The sequence below is a fragment of the Taeniopygia guttata genome, chromosome 2 (genome assembly GCF_048771995.1).
Source record: "Taeniopygia guttata chromosome 2, bTaeGut7.mat, whole genome shotgun sequence".
NCBI lineage: Eukaryota > Metazoa > Chordata > Aves > Passeriformes > Estrildidae > Taeniopygia > Taeniopygia guttata.
The window spans coordinates 132,200,114-132,213,765 of record NC_133026.1 but is presented as its reverse complement, the minus strand read 5'-3'; the positions used below and the strand labels follow the sequence as shown (position 1 = coordinate 132,213,765).

Sequence of the window (13,652 nt, the reverse complement as noted above, 5' to 3'; positions counted from 1 at the left end):
AAAGAAAAACAACTTTTCTGTGCAGAGAGACCCAATTTTCTCCCTTTTTCACCTGGGGTTTAAACTATTAATTTAATTTCAGCCCCAGGAGTTTGGAAATAGTAAATCAAATAGTAAGCCAATTGGTAGAATCCTTATTGTTAATTACTTTGTTCTTTAAGGTAATATCAAGGTATGCTAATTTGCAACCATAAGAACAACATTCCTTTATGCCTCTCAATGTTTTTTTCTTAGGCTGCCAAACAGTAAAAGCCACAAGCATGCAAAGACTTTTCATTTGTTTTTCTTTTCTGCACCTTAAGAAATAAATGCTATATTATCTCTAAAAACACCCTAGCTTTCATTTTATGCACTATTTTAATGAGTGACAGAGAGCAAACAAAGACCAAATGAGCAGATTAAAATGCAGGCTCCATAATCTCAGTACCTTCTCACTATGGCTATGTTCTTCGTTTAGAGTTGTGCTACTACACGTATCTACCCCAGAGTCTTTTATCTGAGGCTCAGACCATTCCAAGTCCTCTTCCAAAGAGTGGCCACCAAAGCACACCATTTTCTTTTGCCTCTCGGATAAGGTGTTAGAATCCGACAAAACTGCCTGCTCACTAGTTTTTCTTTTTCCCCTTTGACTGTCCCCTATAGGTGTGGGATAAAAAAAGGATACAAAAAAAGAAAACATGCAAAGGTGTAAATAAAACCAAGGAAATGTAAAATGATAAAAGAAACTAAATGGTAAGGCTCCACATGTCTCACCAAAGACATTGGGGATGCCTCACTGCTATGCCAAGACGTATGGTCCAACCAGTTGTAATCCATGTCTCCTGCGAGAATCAGACAGACAAGATAGTGCAGTAAAGGAAGGGTGAAAGAAAGGACAAACAAAGATACAGTAAAATTGTAAAGACTTCTGATTATCTGATTCATCACCTCTGCAGCAGGACTTGCAAAGGGCTTCCAAGAAAAAGTTAAGGCTCCAACAACAGAGTACATGGAATATAAAAAACAGTGAGGAAGGAGATACATTTGTGTGTGTCTATGCGTGCATAAAATTATGTACAGAGCAAAGCATCATTGTGCCAGATTTATTAACTGTCCCTATAAAATTATTTACAGTAAATTAAATGAAAAGGCAAATTGTATTTCTAATAGAATATCCAGAAGGGAAAACATTTGAATACAGAATGTCTTAAGGAACTTATTTCTTTGCTTTTCTAACACAAATCAATATTTATTCTAATCACATCAATAAAATACTTAAAAGAATGACACACTGTATTCACTTTGCAATAGATGATGTTAAGGAAAGTTAAATGAAAAAAAATCTAGAAACTATATTGAGAATAAAAAGCATATTAACTTTGCTTTGTCTACTGATTAAATAGAAGGATGAATTCTAGTAGTGTAGGTACCTCACTAATGGGATTGTTTAGGTTTTTGACAAAACATAAATATTTCAGAGTCAGAATTTAACCTCCATGGCAGACACACAATAGAAAGAAAGAACTGAAAAACAGTTTAGGAAGAGATCTAAATTAATGCTGCTGTCCAAAGAATTAGGGAATGACTCATGTATTTCAATAAAACATTCTCTTTTATGCAGGTACTTTAAACTGTCAATTATGCCCACACATTCTGCACTATTATGTCTCTCTCTTTTTTCCCCTCACCATTGTTTCTACATGTTACAGGAAATATATTTTGCTACTGAATGCTGCATAATATTTTTATATTACTATTTGCAGGAAACAAATGTTTCATTTTCTATCAAATTTGACCAAACTAAAGCAAAGTAGTTCAGAGTTCCTTAATACAGACCTCAAAAAACATTTTTCTATTTCTGTTTCTTCAGATCCTGCTTCAACATTGCTCAGCCTATTCCTCTGGAACTATATCAGTAGGATGGTGAAATGTAACTAACAAGTCTTAGCACTGTCTTAACACTTGTATAGAGAGCTTTACAGAAAGGATGTGACGATACAGCCCCATAAAACTACAAAGAACTAATAGACACTTTAGTAAAGTAAAGCATTCTCCTTGGAGAGGTATCACAGGATTAACTAGGTTGGAAAAGTCCTTTGAAATCAAGTCCAACTGTTGCGTCGCGGTCCCCTTTCACCACGACACCCGTGGTGTGGGTGTGCTGGGCGGTGAGGGAAGAGGAGGGGGCGGCCGATCCCCCTGTGAAGCTCTGCGGTCCCAGTTGTCGGCGCGGGGACAGATGGAGGCAGCACGGGACTTGGGGTGAACAGGTTCGGTTTATTTCGCGCGCCCCAAGACCCCTTGGGGCGGGCGGACAGATGTTTTATACAAGAACTTATGAGGAGGGGTATAGGAAGAGCAACCAATAGGGGAATAACAGGGGAGGAGTTTGGGGCAGGACTAACATATTATAAACTTATCAGGGGAAACAGGGGAGTGGAGTAACACAAGGTAACCAATAGGGTGTTGAACCTCACTAAATAGACAGGGACTGTTCTGGGGAAAAGAGGCAGGGAAAGAGGCAGGGAAAGGGAGGATTCACATCTTGAAGAAAAGGGGGTTAGGAGTGAGATGGGGGGGGAAGGGGTGTGAAATTACACTGAAAGAATAAAAAACACACTCCCGCATCCAACCTAGTATATTTTATATGTACAATGAGAAATACGTTTTTTTCACTTGTTTCCTCCTAAAATAGAGACTTGCATATGCTGTATAGAAAAAAAAATCAAGTCTCATTTTCATTTTAAAGAAGGAAATATTAAAAATAAAAAAAAGCTTTGTTTTCAAAAAGACACTTTGAACTTAGTCCCTTACATGTACATTGCAGAAATCTTGTAGCATATTAAATAGCCTTTTCTTTCATAAAAACAGTGATAAAGTAACTTCAGAAAATTATTTTGAGCCCTCAATTAATTCTCATTTTCTAAATAATAAATAGGCTGTAAATCAATTAATGAATGTTAACATCTAGCCTGTATTACAGATAAAAGTTTGGCTATCCTGCCAAAGGGGGAAGAAATACTCTTCTGAAAGCTAGTAACATTTTGCTAACGCTACTTCTGCAATGGAACTTCCAGTGGTACTTTTGCCTCCAGACATTGCTTCAAGGGGTACTGAGTGAACATCAGTGAGCTCATGAAGATCTAGCCCTTACTCATAAATATACATTCAGAGATATCCAGAAGATAGCAAGAGTTCCAGCCTGCATTCTGCCTGGTTTACAAATTCCCTGGGGCCTTTAAGCATTGTCCCCCGGCTCATTTGCTGGTATAGCCAGTTTCTTCTACTCCAAGTCCTCTTACCCATTTATTACTGTATGGTGCATCCACAAACTGTATGTGTCCAACATGAGATTCAGTCATTTTGCAAAAACAGTTACTCTTCATCAAATGATAAGCCCTGGAACTAAAGCTGCAGAGAGGAACACCTACAAAATTGAGCCTGTTACTTAACAAAAGTACTCCCTCTTCTTGCTCAACCATTTTCCCTTCTTTCAAACAAGATGTAGAAGGCTTTTTTTATTGTAGTTGTGTCTCACAGTAAATATTAAATAATTGGCATTTATAAAAATGAAAATTAAACTAGAATAATCAACAACTCCATCAAAACACCGGTTTGGTTTCACCTGTGTAAAATACGTAGTCATATGTTTCCAAAAATTATCATATAAATTAGAAGTTGTAAAGCTATTGCAGATCTTATAGATTTTTCCCTTAATACTGTGTTAATTGATCTAAGTGACAGGCATAAATACTATGCAAGTTAATAAAAGGATGATTATCTGGAAGCCCTGTAGTATATGTACAACTTTTTGAAATAAAATTAATAGCTTGCTAAAGTCACTGGGCATCAGTTTTTCAGTGGAAGTTCTAGAAATATTAAAATCTTGACTAGGTAAGTGATTATTGAAATCTTGTAAAATTAAAAGCAACATATGTAAAGCACATAAGTCTTTGCCTACAAGAAAAAATTATAAGTAAAAAACAAACAAACAAACAAAAAAAGAAATAAAATAAAAGTTAAACCATAATCTTTTGTAACATAGACATCATAGTTGTAACTCTGACTACCAGAAAATGCACTTGTTCCTCTCTTAAAAATTAGTCATCCAATATAGAAAATATTTTATTATTGAGAATATATATTTAGGGTATGAAGCAGAAATTGCACAGGGAAAAAATGTCACTTCGTTGATAAATTACAAAGGATATAATTTCAAAATCATGATTCATGGGAAAAGGATCTAATATATTACTAAGGAAGATACAATCCTATTTTATGTCATTATAACAATATTCAGATGCCTTTTAAGTTAAGGAGTGCAGCTGGATATAGGAAAGGACATATGTGAGGTCTGCTCTTATTAATGTCAGTGGGTTCTATGTGTATATGGAAAGCTTCCAAAGACTAATCAGGCTGGGAGAAGAACCACGTCAGTAACCTTGCCCTTCTCTAGAAACGGGGTTAAGCTGAAGCCTTTGTAACCTTACTGTAACCTTACTTTATAACCTTACTGGTGTTCAGTGTGCTTTTCTTATTTTCTCTAGACAAAACCAAAAAGGCAGAGGAAAACTTTTTTTTTTTTTCTACGTTCAGGAACCCCCAGCAATGGGACCTTCCTGTAGAAATGGAAACTTTGAATGTTAGAGTATATTTTAAAATAATTTTGGTCACTTTCTTTTCGCTTGTATTTTAATGTTTGATGATGTAGTTTTTCGTTTCCTATAATGGCTTTCTCGCATGGAAATACAATAATTGGGTATTTTTTAGAAGCATTATGGAATTTGTATCTAACATACAAGGTGTCCGTCTACTCTTTTTTGAATGCTGTTTAAGTTCATGGTAAAGTCCAAAATCATTTATCTTCCAAATAGGCACACACCATAAAGCACTCTGTGTAATTAACTTTTCTACTCATACAGAGTTATTTGGATGCTCTAAAGTGCCCAAAATCTTCACATAGGATATAAGCCCGACCCAGGCCCTTTCTACCTAAAGCAAAACCTCTCTATACTGTCAACTGTTTCCCTTAGTAAACTAATAACATAATCTTGCTTTGAACCAAATAAACCAAAACTTGTTCTCAAATTCAAATCTCATTGCCAAAAAGGACAGGTCATATCACTTTAAATTCTTTAGGCTTAGGAGACTACCTCACTACATGGTGTATATTGAACACATACTTCTGACTTGAGCCAGTAATGGAATATACATGTCATTACTCAAAACTGCAAATGATTTAACCTTGCAATTAAATATTTTCCCCCTCCAAGCTAATTTTCAGCATAATGTACACATTATGAACACATCCCATGTGTCTATATCCTTCTCCTAACTGCACAGCTACCAGTGCAGCCCTGTACCAGAAAGTCTCTGGAGTGAAGTAAAAAGTGAATTACAGCTATTAAGAACTTCTGTTTAAGCAGGTTACTTTCTGTGTTTGCTATCTATCCAGACTGTCACACAGTGGGTGACTCCAAAGAGGAGCTACACAGCTAAAATTGCCTGGAGGTGATTATATGAGTGCTTAAACAATTGCTTTGTCAGCTCTGGACATTTCAGGGACATTCTAGCTTTTGGTGCAGGAGCAAATGTAAAGCTGCCTGTCACACAGCTGACTGTAAAGCACAGATTTTCCAACATAGTCACTGATGAAGTTTGAGCACTGATTAGAAAAAGAAGAACATTCCTGCAGGGCTTGCAGCAGGCTTTGAAAATTCCTACTATGCATTTCAACATTTCTTCTTGGGAACTATTATTTCTCTGGATTTGTCAACTTTCAACATGGAACAGATTAGAACAATGTCTGAAATATCTGGTCATACCAAAGCAAAAAAAGGAGAAGCTGTTCTTTATGTAAAGAATATGAAATATATTTTGACTTTTAATAAGTGAAATACAGATAAATGCAGCAATTAGGATAAAAATGTATAAATCTCCATTAGTGAATAGCAGAGTACTGCATTCCACAAGGCAGGTGAGATAAAAGACTGGGGGAGGTGGGAGCAGGTAACAGTGCATACCCATGTGGCAAGAATGATGACAATGACAGCATACAAGTACTGAATAGAGATGCACTATCAAAGAAATGTCTCTGGACATCATGGGCTAGTCACTGAGAACTTAGTAATATCCTGAATTTCTTTTATTTGTTTTATTTTCTTTTAAGGGATACTGTTCAGGGGAAAATCTTACTAAAAGATTTTACTTGAAGACCCTGGTTTACCCTCAAAAACTATGTAGTCTTGCTTTCAACTACTGCAAGAACTGCTCAACAGAAAACATTTTACCCTTGATGTAAAGGCTTACCTAATATAAAGGTGAAAGGGTTTCAGCATGTCTATTTAATTCTGGTTCTCTTGAAACTGAGACTTAGGATCGCTATTAATAGAAGAATATTTACTGGAAGTATTTTTTTAAATTATGTTTTGCTGGAAGGATTTAAATTGCAGAAAATACTTTCTTCAAAATTACATTTTCTGAAACAAAATTATGCTCAGCCTGTTAGTCAAACATATCTTGGTAAATATCTTTCCTTGGAATAAATTGAAAGAAAACATATCAACTTGGTCACAGCTCAGTACACAAGCTGGATGACCTTCTATACTTACAATTATGTCTCTCATATGACACCTGAAGTGTGACCCTATATGCCACACCATGACCTCTATCATACGATTCAGTACACAGACTTAATCAACAAGAGTGGACAGGTACAGCTTAGATATGGGAGACAGCCAGACATTTTATACTGTTGTCCCAGGCTACTATTGCCAGTTTGTTTCCTTATGAGGATTCAAACTCTTCAGGTGTGCACACCTGTGTTACATGTTCCCTGCTACTTTAATAAGATCGGGGAAAACTAGAACTAATTAAGTATAATATCCTATGGGTTTCTCTTTTGCTTGATTATCTTTAAGATTTTATCTTAGGAAGATGCTTATTTCAAATTATGCATTTGACCCTACTGGTTGCATTTTCACCTTTTCTCTTCTTCCTAGTGTCATTTAGAGCCTGTACCTGAAAAAAGGAAGTTCTTTAGGCAGAATGCAAAGGAAAACACACATTGAAAAGTTTCAACAAGACAATATTTTTGGATCATGCCCAGCGATAAGTAATCAAAAGCAATTTATTACTCTTTTATTATTATTATTAAAATACATCTTTTCCTTTTTCTTCCCTATTCACATCCGTAAAGACCACATATGTATTCTTGGGCTGACCTCACACATCTTCCCTGATTGTGTGTTATAACCAGTTGCACCTTAGGGTTGCAACTGACAGCTTGATCACAAGTTCTTCACCACCTCAGGCCTGGAACCATTATCAGTAATAGCAGCTTGCCTACACCTGAATGAAGGACTCATATAAAGAGGAAGCAATGCAGGGGAGAATAATCCTATTAAAGAATCTCATATCTGGCCCTTGTTTCAGCATCTTAGTGTTGTATAATACTGTGAAAATGTTCCCACCAACTAAAACCAGATAGCCCATTTAGATGTTCCTAGCACCTTTTTCAGAGACTATCCTGCTGAAAGTTAACAAGTTCTTGGATATAATGCACAGAGGAATTATTTAGTGTCTAGAAGATAAGGAAAAACCCTGTATTTCTTGAATCACTGAAATCCTGATTCAGAAAAATGAGCCATCCTGAAAACTGCTAAGGAAGCACAGACTCCAATGGTTCTGTGATGTGTTGGAGTTGCTGCACAACTGGGAACCAACCACACACACACAAGAAATTCTGTCCTCAAACTTTGAAACCAGTCCAGGCAAACTCAACTGTTTTGTTGCCAACAGGAAGGCAACAGTAAAACCTGACAAGCCAGTTGGAAACAAGCCTTACAGCCCCCTGGAAGTGAAGACAGTTCATAATTGGAGCACTATGAAAATTTGTGAGAAATAGCTGCAAAGTTTAGGAAACAGGTTTGGGTTTCATGTGCTCTCAGGACCTATTTCCATTAGACTTTTCATTACCATTTTATATACACTCACTGAAGAAGGCTAGGTTAAACTGAAGAAATAAGTAGCTTCAGGAAAACTCTATTTAGCATTAGTAGACATATTTGCTTATGCAGTTCACTTTGTCCTGGCTTACCTTATACTCAGCTTTCCACAGATATACACTCTTTCTACATCCTGAAGTTGTGACTGTGCCAAAATTACTGTCAGATTATCTGCAACAAGGCTGCCTGGCATCTCCAAGTCTCAGAGTCATAGGATTTAAGGCACATGAACTGAATCCTAAATGTGATCCTGTTTCTATTTGGCTAGAAATAAGCTCTCTACCTTTGAGAGGCAGTGTATAACCAGGTGCATTTCACTCCTTTTAGTAATGGACATATGTTTACAGGGAGCCTATAATAATGTTTTCTATATGCATAGTTCCTTCTAATACTTATTAACAAAAGAAAAAAGAAACCAACAAAGAAAAACAAAAAACCTCCCTTATATTGTGTGCTTATTTACTTTCAATCTTTACTGCTTTGATGCCAACACTAATTATTACAGAAAATAACCCCAAGCAACTGATAACCCCATACATTTGAATCAGTATATCTTAATTAATAAGTAAGCTTCAAATTTGCAAAATGAAGACAACAGGAGACCAAGAAGGACAGGAATGGATTCTTCATGAGGCACAATATCAAATTCAAAAATAAGGACATGGACTTAACATGCCAGTTGTACTCATGACAGAGCTGTACTAATTTCATCCAGGGAACTATCAACCATAAGTAAAGCTGAAATAGTGAACACGTCAGGAAGGAAAGTCTTCTTAGCTCAGATTTAAAGAAACATTTATTCATAACAATTTCCTATCTTTTATGCCCAATGTCATGTAGAGCTAATCCTAATGAAAGGAGACATCATTAATGTAGAGATGGATCCTTTCATAGGCACATCATTATCTGGAATCAATTTCCATCATGAGCCCAGCAGCCACACATATACCATGACTGAGGATCACCCAGCTGTTTCATTGATCACATCTTTTTCCTTTCTCTCCACTACTTCCAGTCAAGATTACTGACAACTTGCTACCAAGAAGTGATATTAAGAACTACTCATTTTATGATTTTTAGTAAAAGATAAGCAATATAAAAATTATATATATAATTCTGTTTATCTGATAGAAAAATTCATCATCAATAACAATAATTACAAATTAAAAATATAAAATATAAAAACTTTTACGTTTTTGAGATTAAACAGTATCTAAGTTTCATATACTTGCTGCCTTTTTCTGTTCAGTTTTTTAGATTTTGTTTGGGATGAAAATACATTTTTACTTTTACCCTTGGACATGGCTGTTATCCTACAAGGACAGCTGAAGGGAAGGAGTAAAGTAGAAAAAGTCCAGTTCATGTTTTTAAGCATAGTATGACCAATAATTTCTTACAAACTCTCAGTGGGTACAGAAGAAGACTCTAAATTCACTCTAAATGTCTTGATCACTGATGAGGAAATGCATATTTCAGAATAGAAATAAAAAAAACCTTTAAAAAAATCCTCTGTATTACATATTTGAACAACTAGGATTTCAATAGTAAATCATCATTCAGAAGTTAAACTGATTTATTTTCTTGTCTGTAATTCTCAGTTTACATTATGCAGAACGACATGGGCAAATTTCAAAATTCTACCTAACAATCAAGAAAGGAGTAAAACTACTGTGGCAAATGTCACTTTTTCAACTGTGTGCAACAAAGAAATACAGCATTCATTTATGAATTATAGCATATTTTCTTTTCTTTAAATCTGACCTAACATTTTATACATGGAGTAAAAAAACTTTCTGGTGGTCTAAACAAGTATAATTTTTAACCTGCTACCTTCTCAAAACTAAACTGCAGGAGACACAACATACATTCACTTTACTTTTAAAATTATTTGCTTTAAGAAACAAGAGCTTAATAGCAGGTGTAAGTCCAAAGCATCATCTATCCCTGGCAGTACACATGCCATAAATGATCTAGAAATATGCAGTACATCTGCTGATTCAGTTAGCTGTAGTGGAAGAAAAAAAAAACAAAACAGTGAAAGAGACTTTTTCATCACCTTGACACTGCAATAAAAGCCTTTGTAAACTAGTAATTGGATCATTAATTACTGATCTCCCCTTAAGCATTCACGATGAAGAAAGTAATTTGGTATATGTAAAAACACCTATTGTTTTGAATTTCCTTACATGTTATTTTTGTCAAACCACTTTCTTTGAAGGAAATTAATTACCTCTTTAAAGAGGAACAGAAAACCTGAAAATGAAACTCCAGTGGATCCCAGAAATAAAAATCATAATCAACTGTCTCACTTAGTTTCACACCTTCTGTGCATAGGCTTGACAGTGTGATACTGTATAATCAAATTAGTTCAGAGCAATGATCTGTTACACCTGGGTTACAGCTTAAAGAGCAGATGTGCAGAAATAAAATACCAATTATGGTGGTTGTTTTTTAAAACACTTTGGCACAATGAAGGTTATTTTGCTCATGTATACAAATTTATACATACATGCAGGAAAATTCCCATACACATTACATTAATAGGAAGGTTCAGTTGCAAAATTAAATATTTGGAAGGTAAGAGTGGTACAAGACTTACCTTGCCATGAAGAATTTATTTAGTCCCTATACAAATGCATTAAGGTATAATATTACATAATACTATGGTAAAGTCCCCTCTTCCTACAATGGATCTTCTGCGCACAGAAAGAAAGGTGTAGCTTAAATAAGTAACTAGTCCATATTATCACTTCTGCAGTTAATGACCCCATTCATTAGTTACTGAACATAATCTAAATGCAGATCTAAATGCAAAATTATTTGTCTCCTGAGAGCTCTGGTGTTGTGAGAATATTCTCCAGAAGTCAGGGTTAAATTCAAGGAATTGCTCTTTGTGGACTGTCTGCATAATGAAATGAAAAAGATGCTACAATTAACCTCTTAAAATGAGCTACTGACATACAAACGTACCATCAAACATTTTGAAATGTTCCAAACAATTTTCAGTGACCAACATGAGAAATACAGGGCTTGATTTTTCTTTAATATTTTCTAGCATTTTAGTTCTGCCATTTCCCTGTTCTGTTATACCAATTCTTGGAAAATGGCAAGAATTTATACAAATCTATTCATAAAATAAGCAGTAAATTTTATTATATTATTAAAACAATCAGAAAAAAATCATATTCCCAGCATTTATCCAAAATTGGTCATGGCTATGTATACAAGCTGGATGGAAATCTCCTTCAAACAGAAATTCTCTAAGAATGTACTTCAAAGAAAACCAATTTGGTTTAAAAAATGTTGTGGAGATTTAAGGGTAAGATTGGTAAAGCAACAAATAAAGACATACAGATACAATCTGCATTTAAAATTAATTCAGAATCCTAATGAAAAAGTTTATATTTTTTATTGTAATTTGCACTGTCTTCATTATTTCAGAAGAATATAGAACAATGGAAAAAGTGTCCACAGAAGAATAGTGGATGTTAGCTCTGCAATTATTTCATTTTGCTGAATACATAAAGAAGCACATTGCTCAGGGACCTTTCACAGTCAACAAGAACTACACTCATAATTATAGCCTTCATGGTAGCTGAAGCTGTAATAAAAGTTACATAAGGGATTTAATCTCAATCTCTTGTTTTTGTATGATCACAATTACCCAAAAATATATCTCCTGAGGCTAAATATTTCCAGAATGAGTTTAAGTAAAATGTCAGTATTTTCCACTACTTTTCAAGGAAAGTTCCCTCACATCCTCTACTTGTTCATGTTTAGATTTCTGGAAATTTGTGATAAGAGAAGAAAAAAAAGTCATAATACTTAATGCTTGCAAAACCATCAGAGAATTCTGCCTCATAAATCGGACTAGGCCCTACACTGTGGAGGCTCTCATTGCTCAAAGCAGTCCTTCAGACACTGTAACTTGTCTGGTTCACCCAGAGGTTTTCAGAACCAAACACATTGTGTAACAGAGGCTGGAACAGCCTTCTCTTCTGCAGCTAGAACAGCTACATTCACAAATTAGAAGGTGCATAATAGTGATGAAAACACAGAGAATATACAGTTTAAAGGGAGGTCAGTAACTTACTCTTGTTACAAATGTATTAAGGTCAACAAAACAACATACTTCAAAAGACTCCAATTGACTTCAGATAGAGCTGAGTAAGACACTTGTAGTACAGCCAGGTTCAAACCATCCTCTCCTCTGCTTCATTTGCTCGTTTCCTTAGGTGTGCAACTTATTGACAATACAAGTTTATCCAGATTAACACAACTCTTCAAACCAAAGTTTTACATTTGTCTTGTAACTGTCCAATTCAGTTCCATTTTCAGATAAACTGCTAGTGAACTAACCTGCTACTGCCTAAAGAAGACTAACAGAAAATGCATCATAATATGTCCATAGACCTATGCACTTCACTTATGAACTATTTATTCATCTCTATGCAGTATGAAGCTGAAAGTCCTTAATGAAGAAACATAGCCAGAAATATGAAAATTACATGTAAATATTTTTGGTTGATTGGAGGGTTTTGGGTTTTTTTTATTCATTTTAAATTAAAGAGGCTGCCTCTTTTCATTATGCATTCTTAATATAAATGAATATAACACTCAGATGTGAAAAAAACACATGTGGGATACAGCTGGCACAGGTGTCAAAACAATGACCTTACAGATACAGCCAGCTGATTTGCAAACAACAAAGGATCATTCCCCTGATTTAAATCTGGCAGTGAACACTTGGAAATGCCTCCATTAGTCCCTTGGAAGGCTGCTCAGCAAATTTTTCTTAGACTTCCCGAAACACTCTTCTGCCTCTGTCTGCTCAGCACAGACAAAATTGCATAGAGCATCTTTGCTGTACTGTAAGTACTGCAGTCTTGTCAGAGTGAAGGTATTATAAAAATGCAGACCATGAATAAGCTATAATAAATTTATTATGATTAGACTATTGTAGTACCTGGGTCTCCTATTTTTTAAAAGTCTGTGATAATATTTTACTTATTTTACAGTGATTAGAAATAATTTTAACTGCCAGTTTTTCTGTTGCTGCTTATTTTAATGCAAATAAATTTGGTCTATTTATGTCTATCAAAAGAAAATAAAATTAGATTCAAATGAAATTTTGATTGGTAATACTGAAAATATACAATTAGTGACACCATTAACATTTATTATTTTGCATTTTATAATGGACTGTGATTGTAATTCTCATTCTTGAATTTGTTGAAATAAGGAGATACCATAGGTTTTTGCAAAAGTAGAGATTAATTTGCTGACATAAAGAGATACCACAGAATTTTGCAAATGTAGATTTGGCTATGCTCATAGTTAAACACTGTACACAACACAAGCAGTTAATGACTTTTTAGGGTGACATTGCTGTTCCTGCTTTTCCTTTTTTTTTTTTAAGATCATCCTCTGTCAAATCCGATAAAGAACTGGAAAGCATGATATGCTTTGGGAATAACAACTTTAGCAAGCTACTCTTTTCAATGTAAACAGTTACAGAATTTAACTGTTTCTCTGCCACAATTCAGTATCTTTTCGTTTTCATTGTTGATTTAAAATGAGCTCTTATGCAAAAAATAAAAAAATTATTTCTACATTTTGTAGACTCATAGAATGATTTGGATGGGAAGATTCTCTAGTTCCAACATT

At 34.9% G+C, this 13,652-nt stretch overlaps 1 protein-coding gene across 50 annotated transcripts in view; it reads right to left on the bottom strand.

Annotated features, from left to right (window-relative positions):
* The window catches only part of RIMS2 (regulating synaptic membrane exocytosis 2), a 447,420-nt gene that overhangs the window by 211,070 nt on the left and 222,698 nt on the right, over positions 1 to 13,652 (bottom strand). For 38 of the 50 annotated variants that reach the window (XM_072924904.1, XM_072924905.1, XM_072924870.1 and 35 more), the window contains one exon: positions 428 to 636. In XM_072924904.1, the coding sequence (XP_072781005.1) occupies positions 428 to 636 (209 nt within the window). Of the gene's footprint in view, positions 1 to 427; positions 637 to 753; positions 822 to 13,652 lie in introns of all 50 variants that reach the window. The other 12 variants (XM_072924886.1, XM_072924887.1, XM_072924890.1 and 9 more) reach the window with 1 other exon arrangement.